General features: G+C 38.5%; 1 protein-coding gene across 1 annotated transcript in view; it reads right to left on the bottom strand.

The window, feature by feature from the left end:
* Positions 1–14,452: 14,452 nt before the first annotated feature.
* LOC143029930 (uncharacterized) overlaps positions 14,453–19,489 on the bottom strand; it is a 69,776-nt gene continuing 64,739 nt past the window's right edge. Inside the window, exons 21-22 of the mRNA XM_076193141.1 lie at positions 14,660–14,867; positions 14,453–14,500 (exon numbers count right to left, since the gene is read on the bottom strand). Of these exons, the coding sequence (XP_076049256.1) occupies positions 14,453–14,500; positions 14,660–14,867 (256 nt within the window). The remainder of the gene's footprint in view (positions 14,501–14,659; positions 14,868–19,489) is intronic.

The following is a 19,489-nucleotide window of genomic DNA, read 5'->3' on the forward strand; positions in this document are numbered from 1 at the left end:
TCCCTGCTCGCCGCTGACCGCACCAAGGTTTTCAGGAAACTTCTCCATGTGTGAGAACAGGAAATGCATCTTTATACTCATCAAACACCCGAGGTTTTGGAAGTTCTTTATCATGCTGTTGATGAGTGTGGCGTGGTTTGCTGCCTTCTTGTTCCCCAGGAAGTTGTTCACCACCTGCACAAACGACCTCCAGGTGGCGCACTCTAGCGTGTTCATGGAGTTTTCGAACTCTGTGTCCTTGATGAGCTGCCGTATCTGTGGGCCATCGAAAATGCCGGCCTTCAGCTTCTCAATGGTCACTCCAGGGAAGGCTCGCCACAGGTAGTTGAAGCACCTCCCATCCTTGTCCAGAGCGCGCGTGAACTGTTTCATTAACCCAAGCTTGATGTGAAGCGGTGGGAACAAAATCTTTTCCCGGTCAACAAGAGGTTCGTTTATGATGTTGCTCGCCCCAGGTACTAACTGCTCTCGCGCCGGCCACTCTTTCTTCACATAGTGCTGGGCTCTGTCTCGACTGTCCCACTTACATATAAAGCATGGGTACTTTGTGTACCCGGACTGCTGACCAAGTAGAAAGTTCACCATCTTAAGGTCGACGCAGATGAGCCATTGGTGCTGCTCATGAATCACAATGGCAAAAGCCGACAAGACTGTGAGAATAAACACCTTGTGAGATCGAAACCTTTATTAGTACTACGTTTCGCTTGTTACAGCTTTTTTCGTACTTGAAAAAGCTGTAACAAGCGAAACGTAGTACTAATAAAGGTTTCGATCTCACAAGGTGTTTATTCTCACGGTGCTGCTCATATTGGATTTTGTCGAGCACGTACTTCACTGCTTCATATTTCTCTTTGAGAGTTGTGGAGTGCGCAAGAGGAATTGAGGCGAACTCGTTCCCGTTGTGGATGAGCACACTCTTCAAAGAGCGCTTGCTACTGTCTATGAAGAGTCGCCAATCTCTCAGATCATATTGAGGAGCGCCGAGTTTAACAAGAAGACCGGCGACATCTCGGCAGTACACGAGGTCTTCCTCCTGGCAGAAGTAGCCCATGTAGTCCTGATGCCTTCTACGAAAGAACGTGATACGCGCGTCCTCGCCGAGTAGATTTTTCTCTTTGAGTCTGGAGGCCAACAGCTCGGCGGAAGTCTTCGACAAGCTGAGATCCCGAACCAGATCATTAAGCTCACATTGTGAAAAGGGCTGCGGACCATCTTGTGTTTCATACTCTTCTTCTGTATCTCCTCCCTCATATGCAGTGGTGGCCTCGTCGTCGCTGTCAGGAAGCTCTCTGCACGCTGGTACAGGAAGTTCTTCGCAGTGAGCAACTGGACGGCGGGCAGATGGAAGGTCGGGGTACTGGAGGCTGCTCCGATTCTTCCGGTTGATGCCAGTAGTATTGATGGCGTAGAAGTAACAATCCGATTCATGGTCAGACGGCTCCCTCCAAACCATCGGAATCCCAAACTTGAGTGAAGTTTTCGTGCCCTTTGTCCACCGCCGGAGGTATTCCACGCACGTCATGCACACCGTGTGCGGTGCCCAGGACTTATCTTGGTCACCCAGCTTGACTTGAAAGTAAGCCTGGTATGCGCGCTTCACAAAGCTTGTATTTACCTAGTTGTATTTTGCGGGAAGGGGAGCTATGCTCGTGATGTCCCGCCTTTGTATCTTGCAGTGTCTAGTTTGTTTTTAAACTCATGAATGGTTTTTGCGCATACTATTTCATTGTCCAGTTTGTTCCAAGTGTCCAAGTGTGATGCTCTTCCTGTGCATTGACAGCGTGTATTCTCCGCAAATGTAGCAGAAAATGTCAGGATTATTCCTGCATGACCGTCGCGCCGAAGCCATATCAATACCCTGAAAAGAAAGAAATAAGTCAATTAGTCAATTTCAAACAGAAACACACCAGAAGCAACCATTTATATATGAATAATTCGCTATATTCTTCAAGAAAAATAGGATTGAACTCAAAACCCTTCAAATTATCATATGTATAGCTCGTCAGGTAGGCCTATGGCTGTATCTCAAAAAGTTGACCTGATTGAGCAAAACCAATTCTGATATTCGGACTCAGAACACCAAAATTAGTCTAAATCAGCTGAGAAACCCCTGACGATATTTTGGCTGTTACCCAGTGTTATAGTTATTGGCTTGCGAAGTAATTAAACGGATCTTAAAATTTTTATTTAATGTCCCTATTGTAGAAAAGATAAAGGAAAAATATTTCATATTTTGTTGATTCTGATGCAAGATTCATATATTATGGTAAAATATTCAGGGCTCCTTTGACCTTTTTCTTTATAATTATTTTGTCAGCCTTGTGGGTAGTATGTTCAGACTAGAATTACTGCTCCCCTAAATGTGCTGCCCCAGGGCTTATGCATCAACCCCTCACCACCACGTGAGGGCCCTGCAGGATAGAGACGGGGGAAGGATTATTGAGGTGAAAGAGGAGAATCTTTCACCTAGGGAGATTCCTCTTCTCTTACTACTATAATAGTCTCAACTGACTCACTAGGTTTAAATCTTATAGAAACATTGGCACAACTGGTATTTTCACAAGATAGCTGTCTAGAGATATTTGTTTTTGTCTATGCTTCAAAATATGGCAAAAATGTGACACAACATTATTATTAAATAAATTTGTAACATGCATAACCACTGCCTTATTAAAGTGATACTTCTCGATGTACAATGAAACAGTTTACCATACATCAAACATCTCCCTTATTGCCTAGACTAGAATATGCGGTGACATTGTGGTCACCCAGTACCAAAAAGAATATAAAGAAAATAGAAAGAATCCAGAGAGTAGCAACAAAAATGGCACCTGCACTCGCAAACTTGTCATATGAGGAGAGATTGGCTAAGCTAGATTTACCGACTCTGGAGCAAAGAAGAGAGAGAGGTGATCTACTATCTACAGAATCATGAAAGGCACAGAAATACTTGATAGAGAGGACTTGTTAACCCCTTCCATACGGTGACACCTTCGTAGGCGTCATAAGGAGCAAGTGGGTATGCGAGGATGCCAATGTCGGCGTCTTTATCATATTTATTGTAGTTGTACCTGCATGACCCCCATACTCTATAAACTGGCTTCATCATATTTTCTATGGTTATCAAAATTCACGGGTGAAAGAGAGAACGATCGATACAGCCGTGACTTTATTTTTTATAATGCGAGCATTATGACGCAACATTGTACATCTGGCAGCTAATGCTGCCCGCAAGATTTTGGCCAGGAGTGAAGTGGTTAAACTGGGACAGGAGAAGCACAAGAGGACATGGAAAGAAAATAAAAAACATAGCTACAGAAGAGATCTGAAGAAAAACAGTTTTCCACATAGAGTGGTAGACACTTGGAACAAACTGGACAAGGAAATAGTGTGCGCAAAAACCATTCATGAGTTTAAAAGCAAACTAGACACTGCAAGATACAAAGCCGGGACACCATGAGCGTAGCTCCCCTTCCCACAAAATACAACTAGGTAAATACTGGAAGATTGTTGCTCTGCTGAGGCTATGACCTTGTCCTCCCCTGATGAAATCTCCACAACTTCTTGCTGTGAAACACAATGCAACTCCATAAGCCCTTTAGTGGTCAGCTCCTGTTTATGCACTTCCACAAGTTCATTGATATTGTTATCCACTTCCAGCCCAATGGTCTTGGCCAAAGACACAATCTCATCAACTACAGGCTCCACAGGGACTGACTCAAACCCCTCAAAGTCGCGTTTGACAATGCTGTCCAGCCAAAGCTTCTTCCAAGCTGAAATAAGAATTTTCTTGGTGACCCCTTCCCTTGTTGATCATCTTCAGGCAGGCAATGATGTGGAAATGGTCTTTCCAAAACTCTGAGAGTGAGATTGGTCCAGTGTAGAGCTTCATAAAGTTTGAGATGACCTGCTGGTTTATGGGCTGGAGTAAAGGAGTAGTGTTGTGAGGCAGGAACTGGACCTTGATGAATTGAAATTCATCAATGAGGTATTTTTCTAGACCTGGAGGATGGGGAGGAGCAAGACATGGAGATACAGATTCATCTCAAGTAAATATTTTTTCACAGAAGGCCCAAGCACCTCATTGATCCAATCAGCAAAAACGTCATGTGTCACCCAAGTAGTGCTGTTGGACCTCCACATCACAATTAGCCTGCTCTTCTGGACTTTACACTTCTTGAAGGCTTGTGGATTTTCTGAATGGTAAATGAGCAGGAGTTTCACTTTCAAATTGCCGGTTGCATTGGCACAAAACAGCAGCATGAGATGGTCTTTCATTGGCTTGTGGTCAGGCAATAGCTTCTCCTCCACTGTTATATAGGTTTGCTTTGGCATCTTCTTACAGAAAAGAACTGTTTCATTGCAATTAAAAACCTGCTGTGCCAGGTAACCCTCAGAATCCACAAGCTTCCTAAAGTCACTGATGAAGTTCCCTGCTGCCTTTGCACCAAAGCTTGCTGCTTCACCATGTCTCACAATGCTGTGGACCCCGGTTCTTCTTTTAAACTTCTTGAACCACCTACAGGCTCACCTTGAACGGTTCTTTATCCATTGCTGTTCCTGGCATTTTCCTAATGAGCTCAGCAGAAATTACTTTTGCCTTTTCACAAACAATGATCTCATTAATAATGTCTTATTGCATTTGCTTGTCATCATTCCATATGATAAGCAACCTTTCAACATTGTCAAGAATATGTGGCTGTTGCATAGATGTTCCTGTCACTCTCTTTGAAGCATCTACCTTCTTAACCTGTAAAGCGTCACCCTCCGTGACCATTGGCGCTTTGGCAGCGTCACCCTCTTTCAACTTCACAACATTTTTTTTCTATTAATCATTTCTCTATCGCAGAAAGCCTCACTTGACTGTCTCCTACAACCAAAATCTTACCTGTGGGCAGGGATCCAGCGTCTGCCCTTCCCTTCTTCTCTTGAGTTTCACTTGCTTCTTCCTGCAGATTTGCTAGTGCAAGAAACGAGTTCTTGCAAGCGAGCAGGGCTGGTGGGGACTCTTTTACACTATTCTGCATCTTGGTTTTTGTCGTTTTCCATCCAAGCTCATAGCTTTTCCATCCAAGCTCATAGCTAGTCTTGTCTTTCGTATTTTGGGCCTTCGAGCGGAGAACTTAATTCTCCTCTTTAAGGCACTTTATAGCATCCTCCAAGGCTTCAATTCTACTAAGTAGAGATTGTACCTCATTGGCACTGAACACGATAACACAACCACTCGCCATATCACTAATTGAAGCAGCTACCCTGATGACCTAACCTGAGTGACAACTACTGCTCAACTCTAATGACTACTGAAAAAAAAAAAGTTTTCCCCACAGAGTGTTGGATGTATGGAACATACTAGATGAAACAATAGTATGTGCAAAAACAATACAAGAATTTAAGAGTAAATTAGATATGGTGAGATAAAGAGAAGAAACACCACGAGCATAGCTCCCCTTCCTGTAAGATACAACTAGGTAAATACCTCCCGCCACATCACCCCCCCCCCTGAGCTACATCCCTCAACTTCAACCTCTCAACTCACAAACAAGCAACATATTGACAGGTGATATGAATGTATACCTCCCAATTTGGCTAAACACACAGACAACTGACCAAAGAATAAATTAAATTCTGCAATTAGGTAAATACCTGGTCCATCGCCAAAACATCCTGGACCTTTGTCTGGTGAAGACTGGAACAGTGGGTTGACCTTTAGATTGTGTATCTCACGTAATGCAATGCCATCCATGGGGAAGGAGGGATCATCCTCACTACGGCAGAACCAAGTGAACTCAAAGACCTGTGTGGCAAAGAAAACATCTCACTAATTGTTGGGAACAGAAAAACCTGCTTGACTGATTCTGTTCCCACCCATAAAAGAATGCTGTATTAGATGAAAGATAAATGTGATGCTCAACCTATTTCTGTATTTCTGAAGGAGTTTAGATATTTGCATTTGGTATCAAAGGCATCAAGACAATACATAAGTTCAACTCTAAATATGATAACTGGAAATCAGATATGGATTAAGTTGGAACCATACATGAATTTGAGTCTAGGTGAGTTAAAACAAAATAGAGTATAGGGGATAGGATCCAATAAGCATTGCTCCTTTCCTGTATACTACAATTAGGTAAATACACACACACACACACACACTTTCAACGAACGGACGGCTTGAAGAACGTTCTGAAGAAAAGTGAAGATTGTGGATCCCAACGCAAAGAGAAGTGCCTTTTTGTATTTGCAGGGTGGGGGGAAATTGCTCGTGGGGTAGTGGGAAGGTGAGGAAAGAGGAGAGGGGGAGGGATTGCTGGGGAAATGGAAGGTAATGAGGAGGTGGAGGAAATGGCCCTGACGGGCCGCCGTAAGGTAGACAAACGACCCCAAGACGAGCTGGATGATGACGACATGTCTAATAGGAATGTGAAGATTAGAGGTATAGATAGGAGCAATATAGCAGAAAGTGATGAGAATATTTTCAAGGGATTTAAAGAGGGTGGGGGGGACACAACCCCCCCCCGACTGACAAGACTAGAAGAGAAGGTCGATAAGGTGATCGAGGACTTGGAGAGTAGGTTAGGTCATATGAACACCATTTTACAAAGGGTTGAAAGATTGGAAGAACTGGAAAAGGCGAATAAAAACTTAACTGATGAAATAGAAGACCTAAAAAGACAGTTAAGAGAGGTAAAGGTGGAGAATGAGGAATTGAAGAAGAATAGTAAAGAAAACAGAGAAACGATAGCTAAAGAAAGTAAAAATTGGAAGAAAACCCAAGAAGGAAATAAGGTTTCATTCACTGACATAGTCAAACAGCAATTGAAAGAACATACTGAAGATTCAGTTATTAAAGTGATGAGACAAAAGGAGAATATAGTAAGGGATTTAGCAGACAAGAAGAAATGTATAATTATATTAGGAATGGAAGAGAAACACAACACAGATAGAACCACAAGAATCAAAGAGGAAAATGAAAAAGTAAGCCAATTACTAGAATCAGTTCAGGAAGATGAACCAGGAATTATGAAACAAATCGAAGAGAAATTTAGACTCGGAAAGTATAGCACAGACAAGACCAGACCAATTAAGATTAAATTCAAGTCACAAACAACGGCAGAGAATATCTTATCCAAAACAGGGAAACTAGCAACAAGTGAACAATACAAAAAGATATGGATAAAAAGAGAAATGAATAAAGAGGAAAGAGAGGAAGAAAAGCAGAAAAGACTGGAAGCCAAGGCAAAAAACGAGAACAGAACGGAGTCAGAGAAAGAGAGATTCTATTGGAGAGTAGTGAACATGAAACTAAGGAAGTTCGACATACAAAAGAAAAACATAAGGGAAACAGAGAACACAATGGAAGTGGCAGAAAACTAAGAGTGTCTTACACAAATATAGATGGATTAATAACAGGATTGAATGAGCTGAATGATTATTTGAAAGAAAAAGAACCGGACATAATGGGAATTGTAGAAACAAAATTAAAAGGCCCACTACCACCCAACAGTGTAGGACATGATGCATACAATTATTGGATTAGAAACAGAGAGAAAAAGCAAGGGGGTGGAGTTATGTTCCTGACTAAGAAGGATATAAACGTGAAAGGTGTCATATATGGAAAGAATACAGTAGAGATGATTATGATAGAAGTGGAAGACAGAGATAAGAAGAGCAGAAAATTTGTGATCAATTATGTGCCTCCGAAAACAGCCTCATGGGAGGAGAGTGAATATAAAAGTATGTTAGAGGACACAAAGATAGCATTAACTAAAATAATGGAAGACGGAGGAAGAATAGTTATGATGGGCGACTTTAATTGCAAAGAAATCTGCTGGGAAGAAATGACAGTAAAGAGTGGTGATGACTCATGGGGAAATGCTCTACTTGAGATGATTACTGACCATTCAATGACACAATGGATACAAGAGAACACTAGGTATAGAAATGAAGAAGAACCATCGAGGCTAGACTTAATAATTACATCTGAACCTAGAATAGTGGACAAGATTGAATATAAAACACCAATAGGTAAAAGTGACCACATATTGATTGAACTGGAACTTAATGAAGAAAAATATATGAAAAGAAATGAACAATATAGAAGAGGAAGAATGATGTATGAAAAAACAAACTTTGATAAAATAAGAGAATTCTTCCAACAAGAAAACTGGGAAGAAATATACAAAGAAGAAACATCAGTGGAAGAGAAATGGAATATTTTGACAAAAATTTACAAAAAAGGAGTGGAAAAGTATGTCCCAAGACAAAAACAAGAAAAAGAATATGTAAGATGCTGGTACAACAAAAGTTGTAGGGAGTTAAAAGACAAAAGAGACAAAGCCTGGACCAGATGGAAAAAAGACAGAAGACCTGAAAAATGGAAAATATATACTGGTTATAGAAATGAATATGTACAAAAGTGCAGAGAGGAAAAAAGAAAATATGAAAAAGATGTTATAGAAAAGTGTAAAGATCAACCAAAACTATTCTACAGATTTGTAAACAATAAACTGAAAAACAAACAAGACTTGGAGAAATTAAGACAAGGAGGAGTTGAATACACTGAGGAAATGGAAATGGCAGAAATTATGAACAAACATTTTAAATCAGTGTTTACAAGGGAAAATATACAACCTGAAGAGATTGAGTGGAAAGAAAAAGTCCCCCCTATGGAAGAAATAGAAGTAACAAAGAATGAAATATTGACACACTTGGGTAATTTTGATGTCAGAAAATCGCATGGGCCAGATGAAATAGCAAACTGGATTCTGAAAGAATGCAGGAATGAACTGGCAGACAAAATACATAGCATAATAAGCAGTTCCTTAAAAGAAGGAAAAGTTCCAGAAGATTGGAAAAAAGCAAATATAGTACCTATATATAAAGGAGGAAATAAAGAAGAACCTACCAACTATAGACCAGTCTCTCTAACAAGTACAATAGCAAAAATTTGTGAAAGAATTATCAAAAGTAGATGGGTAAAATACTTGGAAAAAAACAACGTACTAAATCCAAGGCAATTTGGATTCAGACAAGGACGATCATGCGTCACCAATTTAATATGTTTCTATTCAAGGCTAATAGATATAATACAAGAAAGAGATGGATGGGCTGATTGTGCATTTCTAGACCTAAAAAAAGCTTTTGACAAAGTACCACATAAGAAGTTGCTTAAGAAATTAGAATATGAAGGAGGAATACAAGGTAAATTGCTAAATTGGATGGAAGACTTTTTGCAAGAAAGAAAAATGAGAGTAGTGATAAGAGATCAGCACTCAAAATGGAATGAAGTAATAAGCGGTGTCCCGCAGGGAACAGTTCTGGCCCCAATAATGTTTGCTATATATATTAATGATATGGATGAAGGAATTGAAAGCTATATGAGCTTCTTTGCAGATGATGCAAAACTACTGAAAAGAGTGAAAACTGAAGAAGATTGTGAATCACTACAGAGAGATCTAAATAAAGTACAAGAATGGAGTAAGAAGTGGGAGATGGAGTTCAATACAAAAAAGTGTAGTATAATGGAATTTGGAAAAAGCAAAAACAGAATAACAGGATCATATAATTTGGGAGAAGAAGGAATTAAAAAAGTAGAAAATGAGAAGGACCTGGGAGTCATTGTTATGAATAATATGTCACCTGAGAAACATATAAATAAGATTTTTGGAGAAACTTATAATTTAATCAGAACAATCAAAGTGGCATTTACATACCTGGATGAGGAAATGGTGAGGAAAATCCTAATCACCCTGATAAGACCAAGATTGGAATATGCAGCAACGATATGGTCACCAAGTACAAAAAAAATGTATAAAAAAACTTGAAAGAATACAAAGAGCAATCACAAAACTGGCACCAACACTCTCAAAACTATCATATGAAGAGAGACTACAAAAACTTAAACTACAGACACTAGAGCAAAGAAGAGAGAGAGGAGATTTGATAGCTATTTACAGAATCATGAAAGGCATAGAAATTACTGATAGAGAGAATCCTGATAAAATGGGATGACAGAAATACAAGAGGACACGGAAAGAAAATAAAAAAAGACAGCTATAGAAGAGATTTGAAAAAGAACAGCTTTCCTCACAGAGTAATAGACAGTTGGAACAAGTTAGATGAGAAAGTGGTGTGTGCAAAAACAATACATGAATTTAAAAATAGTTTAGATAAAATGAGATATGAAGACGGGACCCCACGAGCATAGCTCCCCTTCCCGTAAAATACAACTAGGTAAATACAACTAGGTAAATACACACATATATATATATATATATATATATACAGGTAAACGTCGACTTACGATGGCATTAGGTTTCGATAGAGCCATCGTAAGACGATTTCATCGTAAGTCGATCCCCAATTTGTGTATCACTGTTCCGTGGTCACTGTACCTAGCCTACCTGTATATTAACCACCAGAGATACTGAATATAGCCTATTAAACATGTACAGTAGTTTATTTAATTATTTTTATCCTTTTTACCATATTCAAACACTATAATATGTATTTTCAGTACGGAACTTAAATCTCGCGGGCAGCAGCCAATGCCAGCCATACGACGTGACATAATAATACTCGCATCATAGAATATAGTCACCGCTTATATCGATCGTTCTCTCTTTCACCCGCGAATTTTGAAAACCACAGAGAATGGGATTCAAGGCACATTTGAGAGAATGTAAAAACACAGGGGCGACTACAATAAATATAATCAAGACGCCGATATGGCAGCGTCGCGAATCCACTTGCTCCTCATGACGCCTACGTGTGCGGCACCGTATGGAAGGGGTTAAATTATCATATCGTCGTCGTCGTCGTCGTCATCGTAAAGTCGAACAATCGTAAGTCGCGGCCATCGTAAGTCGACGTTTACCTGTATATATATATATATATATATATATATATATATATATATATATATATATATATATATATATATATATATATATATATATACAGGTACTCCTCATTTAACGACGACAATTGGGACCAGCGCGCCGTCGTTAACCAAATTGGTCGTTAAGCGAAAGTGTATACATATACGTACATGTACTGTATGTACAATGTCCAGCAATACATGTATCTTTATTTTCGTGTATTTTCCCTCTTTTATACAGTACATTAAAGCTTTATTTACTGTTTATTTACAGTGGTTAGGTTCCTGAAATTACCGTATATGACCAAATCCGCGTATGCTGACATTCCATATTGAATACCGGGGTATTTTTTTAGTTTCGACCATGGGCGCAATATAGCAATAGAAAATTAATTATTCATTTTGTAAATTAAAATGTATCAACGTAATATGCAATTTTGTGGGCGGAAATGAAAGTAAAAAATACCTTGCTACAAGAAAATATGCTAATGAACGAAGTCGGTAGCATAGGCTCGGGACGCCATCTTGTCTCTCACGACGATGACAACGAGGACGACCCGGATGACATTTAATTTGCAGGTAATGATTTATTAAACACAGGTTAGGTTAGTTTAGTTTAGGTTAGACGAATCAATTTATCATCCTTTCATTTCTTCGACATCGGCATCTATCATAACAAACATGGTGTACCATTCGTCCGACATGACTTTGTTACTTACAAAATCTGTTTTAGCATTTTTTTTTATTTCCGCTCACAAAATTGCATATTACGTTGATTTATTATAATTTACAAAATTAATAATTAATTTTCTATTGTTATATTGCGCCCATGGTCAAAACTAAAAATTTACCACTACCGGTATACACTGTGCCCCAGGTAGTTTTTGCAGCTTGCAGGATGGTAATGTAGACCTAAGCTTCAGAACACTTTACCTCACAGCTAATATCCACCGTACAAGTTCATTTATAACATCATACAAATTTGCCTCAGCCAACTTAATTATCGTACACGACGTCGTAACTTCGGGAGATTTACGTTAAACGATGTCATAAAGCCCGTCGTTACTCCGAGTTGTCGTTAACCGAGTAGGTTGTTAAACGAGGAGTACCTGTATATATATATATATACAGTACTACCTCTCATTAATGGACTAAAAGGGGGTAACGGTGTCCATTGATGTGAATAATCCGTTCATTTGGAGTGGTTTTTGGGTGGCATAGTGATTGCACAGCACTAAGCAACAGCACCAAAAACACCGAAAACACAGCAAAAACACCGCAAACACAGCTAATTGACATCTGTTAATGAGAGGTAGTACTGTATATATATATATTTCTTTTTTTCCAACCACAAATCACTTTTAATTCCATGCCATCGCAGTCGAGACTGAAGAATCGCTCGATGGAGGCATCTGTTGGAAATTGAAATGTGGACGAGCCAAGTATTTGAACCCAGCTAACCCATAACAAAGTTACAGTGACTTAAACCAATACGCTATCAAGATAGCATATTGGTTTAAGTCACTGCAACTTTGTTACAGGTTAGCTGGGTTCGAATCCTCGGCTCATCCACGTTTCAATTTCCAACGGATGCCTCCATCGATGGCAGTATTCTGACGGATGCCTCCATCGATGGCAGTATTCTGATTTTAATGATTTTATGCCTTTTTCTTTTTGGCTACCCCCCTTGTAAGGGGGAAAAAGCCTTGGTATATGTATGTATGTATGTATGCCTCCATTGAGCGATTCTTCAGTCTCGACTACGATGGCATGGAATTAAAAGTGATTTGTGGTTGAAAAAAGATATTAATTGATCACTGGGAACCATTCAGTGTATATGTATATATATATATACAGTGGCTCCAACTAGTACCAGGATATTCAGTATCCTTGGTTGCACTACACACCTTCCTCTCTCCCTGCTCAGTAAGTTCAAGATTAGACTGAAACACTCCCAATTTTTTCTTAAAATTGCAATCATCATTGTCAACCACTAATCTATAACCAATACTTTGTGGTTTTAGCTGGGATAGGAACTTATTCCCAAGTTCTCCAGAAAAAGTATTAGGACCTAAACCAATCTCTTAGTTTGCCTATTGCTAACGTTTGACCTATCACCAACCTTGTCATCAGGATAGTCTGGGTCTTCGGTGAACTTGTATGGTTCAAGGTCGATCACCTGGCCTGGTCCTCTTGTGATGACAGACAATGCCCCCTGGATGAGGGACACCTTCAAGACACTTGGGACCACCTGTAGGGACAGTAGAAGATATTTGATATTTTTAAGACAGTAATATGGTAACATGTTTGTAACAGCAGGCAGTTTTGTTCAGATGATGGGCAGTTTCATTTCTTGGAGATCCCTTCTGGTTCTCAATTAACCTATGGCTAGAGATGGTCTGGTCTTTTGCAAGAACCTGATGTGCAAAGCATATCATCATAATAATGGATTTAAGTATTATGCCAGAAACCCTGATCTATCCACACAGAGTGAAGGAAATTAGCAAGATTGAGAGAATACAATATGGCAGCAACCAAAATTGTTCCCAGCATGCTAGATAAGCCATATGAGGAGAAACTAAATGCAATGGGTCTGCCAGCATTGACAAATCAAAGAGAAAGAGGTGATACAATTACAGTATTCAGAATGCTAAAGGGGACAGATTACATCAACAGAAGAGATTTCTTGATTAAGGATAGGAGGGTTTTAAGAGGTAATGAGAACAAATCAAGGAAGGCTACATGTCTAAAGGACATAAAGAAATAGTTTCCATATAGATGTATAAATGCATGGAATAGCTTTGATGATATAGTCCAAGTTGGAACAATACATGCATTCAAATCTAAACATGGCAATTGGAAATTAAGAACATAGATTGAGTTGGAATCATATATGAATTTTAAGTTAAGTATGATAAAATTGAGAGTAGATCAGACCCGATGAGCATTGTTCCTTTCCTGTATACTACAGTTAGGTAAACACAAAAAGTACTTACACAGTACTATGGTACTGATAAGGTTAACAGATTAGCAATGGGTAATAGTTCCAAACAATGCAACATCACAACTGTCATATTGTATTTCAACTCTGCTATTAACAACTTAATATGTTTAGTCTGGCTGATGTGAGGTGGTTTTAATTGGCCAAGGAAAAATCTCTGTGCAGCAAGAGAAACTTATCACAATTAACTCTTTCACAGCTTACTTCAATTTATGGCATTGTTCTGGCTACTACTAAGAATGAGACAGATGGACAGGGTAAAGGAGGGGAAATGCAAGAAGAATGTCTATCAAGCAATGAAGGGAGAATGCAACAAGTAAGAAAGAATGAAGCATGGTTGTAAATGAATGAAGGAATAACTCAGCCCAAAAAGATGTTCCTCTTGTCTGTTCCATAAATGTCTCAAGTGGATGAAGAAGGAGGTAGCCATTAAATGAAGCTGTGGGGGTAAACCAACTCTTGCTGTCAGCACTGCTGTGGAGGTGCTATATTCATGTAATTATATTTACATAATTATAGTATACAGGAAAGGAGCAATGCTCGTTGGATTTTGTCTCTTACTCTCTGATTTATCATAGCTTCAAATTCATGTACAGTTCAAACTGTAGTTGATTGTTGACCTGAAGAATAACATAGAAGAATAAATTGGTATCATGCAAATATTAATGTCTCTCCCTTCAAGTCTCCATGATGACCAGCACTGGACAACCAAGTTACAGTCAACAAAAATCTAGATTGGTGCTCCTAGTCATTTTACAGATTATTACATACTCACTGACCTCAATAAATGCCTTTGCAGTCTTGACCAACTCGGTGGTTCCTACAATGACCTTCAGTTCATAGACAAAACAATACATCCCATACTCAAAGAATCGGGGTGGGGTTGCAAGCTGAGGCATGGTGTAAGTTGACAGGCTTTTGAGAGAAATATCCCGCTCTATCTCCAGCACTTCAGCTACTTTCACTTTTGACACTCTCCATGATTTTCTGTAATGGAAAGGAGAGACAATATTGTCAAAGCATTCTAACTCTTTGGACAGTATATAAGCACACTTAGAAATGTATATGGGCCACTCTTAGTCAGCAGAAACCACATACAGCAGGATTTTTACTACACATTAAGCTATAGTATCACAGAAATGAAGGGAAAATATGAATAAATTGTACTGAGTTTTAGAAGTCTTGATTGAGAGGATTAGGAGAGAAACAGAGGGAGTAAATGGTGAGGAACAGTGTGGTTTTAGGACAGGTAGGGGTTGTGTAGATCAGATTTGTGTGGTAAGACAGATATGTGAGAAAGCTATGGGAAAAGGTAAGGATGTTTTTTGGGCTTTTATGGATTTGGAAAAGGCATATGACAGGGTAGACAGGAGGGCACTGTGGGAGGTATTGCAGATATATGGGATAGGAGAAAAGCTGTTAAAAGCAGTCAAGAGTTTTTATGAGGGTAGTAGAGCTTGTGTTAGGATCAGAAATGGAGAGACTGAATGGTTTGAGATAAAAGTGGGACTTCATCAGAGATGTGTTATGTTGCCCTGGCTGTTAAATCTATATATGGATGGGGTGGTGCAAGAGGTGAATGCAAGGGTAGTGGGTCAGGGATTGGAGATGCTTTAGGAAAATGGAGAAAAGTGGGAGATAAGCCAGCTGTTGTTTGCTGACGACACTGTGCTTGTAGTAGGATCAGAGGAGGGATTGAGGAAGTTAGTGACAAAGTTTGGAAAGGTGTGTGAAAGAGGGAAGCTAAAGATAAATGTGGGTAAAAGTAAGGTGATGAGATGTACAAGAGGAGAGAGTGGCGGCAGGCTGGAAGTGAGTATTAAGGGAGAGAGACTGGGGAAAGTGGACAGTTTTAGATACTTGGGTACAAATGTGGTGGGAAAGGGAGGAGTGGGGGTGGAGGTAGAATGTAGATTGAGAGAAGCTATGCTATGCTCGAGATGATCCATCTTTATATCTTTCAGCATCAAGTTTTTTCTTAAAATCTTGAATAGTATTTACACACACTTTTTCTTTAAGTTATTCCAGATATCCAGTACTCTATGTGGGAAGCTACTTTTTTTCTGATCTCTTCTATGGTTATCCTTTCTGAGTTTCTTTTCATGACCTCTTGTTTTTCCATTGTTATTTTTTAGTAAATCATTCCTATCTAGGATTTCCATCCTACAGTCAGTAGATTTCCATCCTACAGTCAGTAGATCACCTCTTTCTCTTCTCTGCTCCAGTGTTGGTAGTTCCAATTTCAATAATCTTTGTTTGTATATTAATTTGGAAAGAGCTGGTGCAAATTTTGTCATTGCTATCTGTATTCTTTCTTATTTCCTTATATTCTTTTTAGTACTGGGTGTCCATAGTGTTGCTGCATATTCCAGTTTTGGTCTAATCAATGTAACTAATATTTTTTTTAATCATTTCTTCATCCAAGTAATCAAATGCCACTTTCATTGACCTTAATAGGTTGAAGGTTTCTCCACTATTTTGGTTACATGTTTATCTGGTGTCATGTCTTTGCTGATTATTACTCCAAGGTCCCTTTCCGAGTGCACTTTTTTATTTCTTCTTCACCAATTTCATGATTTTTTTAAATTCTGTTTTTAATTTTCCAAACTCCATTATGCTACATTTCTTGATATTGAAGTTCACTTCCCACTTTTGAGCCCATTTCCAGATTTTGTCCAGGTCTGATTGTAATGAATAACAGTCCTGTTCTTACTTTCTTTAATATTTTTGCATCATCTGCGAAGAAATCTATATAACATTCCACTCCTTCATCCATGTCATTTATGTATATGGCAAACATGATTGGAGCCAGCACTGACCCTTGTGGAACACCACTTATCATTTCTTCCCATTTCGAGTATTTGTCTCTAATCACTACCCTCATTTCTCTCCCAGTCAGGAAGTCTTCCATCCATTCTAATAATTTACCTGTGATGTCACCTATTGATTCTAATTTTCTTATCAATTTCTTGTGTGGTACTTTGTCAAATGACTTTTGTAGGTCTAGATAGGCAGTCTCCCCATCTAGCCCTCTCTTGTATTATATCTATTAGTCTTGAGTAGAAGCAGATCAGGTTTGTTGTACATGATCTTCCTTGTCTAAATCCAAATTGATTTGGGTTTAGTATAGAATTTTCTTCCAGGTGTTTAAACCATCTACTTTTGATCACTTTTTTACATATTTTAGCTACTGTGCTTGTTAGGGAGACCGGTCTTTAGTTAGTTGGATTTTCCTTGTTTCCTCCTTTATATATTGATACAATGTTTGCATTTTTCCAATCTTGTGGTACCTTTCCTTCTTTGAGCGAACATTTGATTATAGTGTGCATTTTATCTGTTAATTTTTCTAACCATTCTTTCAGTATCCAATTGACATCCATCTGGACCATGTGATTTTCTGACATCAAGGTTTTTTACTTGGTTGCTCATTTCCTTCTTTGGTACAATTATTTACTTCATTGGGGGGGGGGGGTTCTGTCTCTCTATTCCCTCATAGTTAGGTGTGTTCTCAATTGTTAATACCAACTTGAAGTGGTTGCTCATAATTTCTGCCATTTCTTGTTCTTCTGTATATTCTTGACTTCCTAGGTGCAGCTTTTCTATTTTTTGTTTGTTTTTAGTTTACCGTTCACATATCTGTAAAATAGTTTAGGTTGTTCCTTGCATTTTTTTTATTATTTCTTTTTCATAATTTCTCTTTTCTTCTCTGCATATTTTTACATAATCATCTCTTAGTTTGATATATGTTTGCCATTCGCTCGTTTTTTTTTTTTTCCATTTTTTCCAGGCTTTGTCTCTTTTATCCTTAGATTTACTACATTTTTTGTTGTACCAGTTCTTTATGTATGTTCTCTCTTGCTTTTGCTGTGGTACATATTTGATCACACCCTCATTATAAATTTCTTTCAGTATATTCCATTTCTCTTCCATCCTTGTTTCTTTTAGGAATTTTTCCCAGTTTGCATTAAGAAAGAATTTTCTAAGTTTCTCAAAATTCATTTTGTTGTACATTGGTCTTCCTATTCTATGTTTCACCATTTCTTCTTAGGTCTATTTGCTCTTTTAATTCAAATTCTATTACTACATGGTCACTCTTTCCTATTGGTGTTTTGTAATCTACTTCAGGTTCTGATGTAAGTATCTAATCAAGTCTCGAAGGTTCCTCATTGTTTCTGTATCTGGTATTTTCCTTTACCCACTGAGTCATTGTGTATTCAATGGTCACATCGAGGAGCACGCTGCCCCATATGTCTTCTCCACCCTTTACTGTCATTTCTTCCCAACATATTTCTTTTGAGTTAAAATCACCCATAATTACTCTATTTCCTCTTTCAGTGTATCAGTTAGTTCATATCTAGTACCCTCTAACAATTTGGAATGATTGTGTTCTGTCCAGGATTGTGTTTTGGGGGGCACATACACTACTACAAATTTTCTACTTTTCATGTGGTTGTTTTCTGTTTTTATCATAACTGATTCAACATTGTTTTTTCCTTCTGTTAACTCTGTCATGTTTAAGTCTTTCCTGGTCAGAAATAGTACTCCCCCTCCTTGTTTTTCCTTTCTATTCTTCATCCAGCAGTTATATAGACCTTGTCCCACAGTGTTTGGAGGTAGATTACCTGTATTTACCTAGTTGTATTTTTCGGGAAGGGGAGCTATGCTTGTGGTGTCCCGTCTTCATATCTCATTCTATCTAGACCGTTTTTAAATTCATGTATTGTTTTTGCACGCACCACTTTCTCATCTAACTTGTTCCAAACGTCTATTACTCTGAGGGGAAAGCTGTTCTTTTTCAGGTCTCTTCTATAACTGTCTTTCTTGATTTTCTTTCCATGTCCTCTTGTATTTCTATCCCATTTTATTAGATCCTCTCTATCAATAGTTTCTATGCCTTTCATGATTCTATAAATAGTTATCAAGTCTCCTCTCTCTCTTCTTTGCTCTAATGTCTGTAGCTCAAGTTTTGCTAGCCTCTCTTCATATGATAGTTCTGAGAGTGTTGGTGCAAAATTTGTAATTGCTCTTTGTATTCTTTCAAGTTTTGTTATATATTTTTTGTATTTGGTGACCACGTCGTCGCTGCATATTCCAATCTTGGTCTTATCAAAGTGACTAGTATTTTCATCACCATTTCTTTGTCCAGGTATGTAAATGCCACTTTGATTGTTCTTATCAAATTATAAGTTTCTCCAAAAATTTTGTTTATATGTTTCTCAGGGGACATATTATTCATAATAATGACTCCCAGGTCCTTCTCATTTTCTACTTTTTTTCTTTCTTCTTCTCCCAATTTATATGATCCCACTATTCTTTTTTTGCTTCTTCCAAATTCCATTATACTACACTTATTAATATTGAATTCCATCTCCCACTTCCTAATCCATTCCCATACTTTATTAAGATCACTCTGTAGCAACACACAATCTTCTTCAGTGTTCACATTTTTCAACAATTTTGCATCGTCCGCAAAGAAGCTCATATAACTTTCAATTCCTTTATCCATATCATTAATATATATAGCAAACATTATTGGGCCCAGAACTGTTCCTTGTGGAACACCACTTATCACTTCATCCCAATTAGAGTGTTTGTCTCTTATCACCACT

The sequence above is a fragment of the Oratosquilla oratoria genome, chromosome 11 (genome assembly GCF_046742065.1).
Source record: "Oratosquilla oratoria isolate Oo_2021 chromosome 11, ASM4674206v1, whole genome shotgun sequence".
Lineage (NCBI taxonomy): Eukaryota > Metazoa > Arthropoda > Malacostraca > Stomatopoda > Squillidae > Oratosquilla > Oratosquilla oratoria.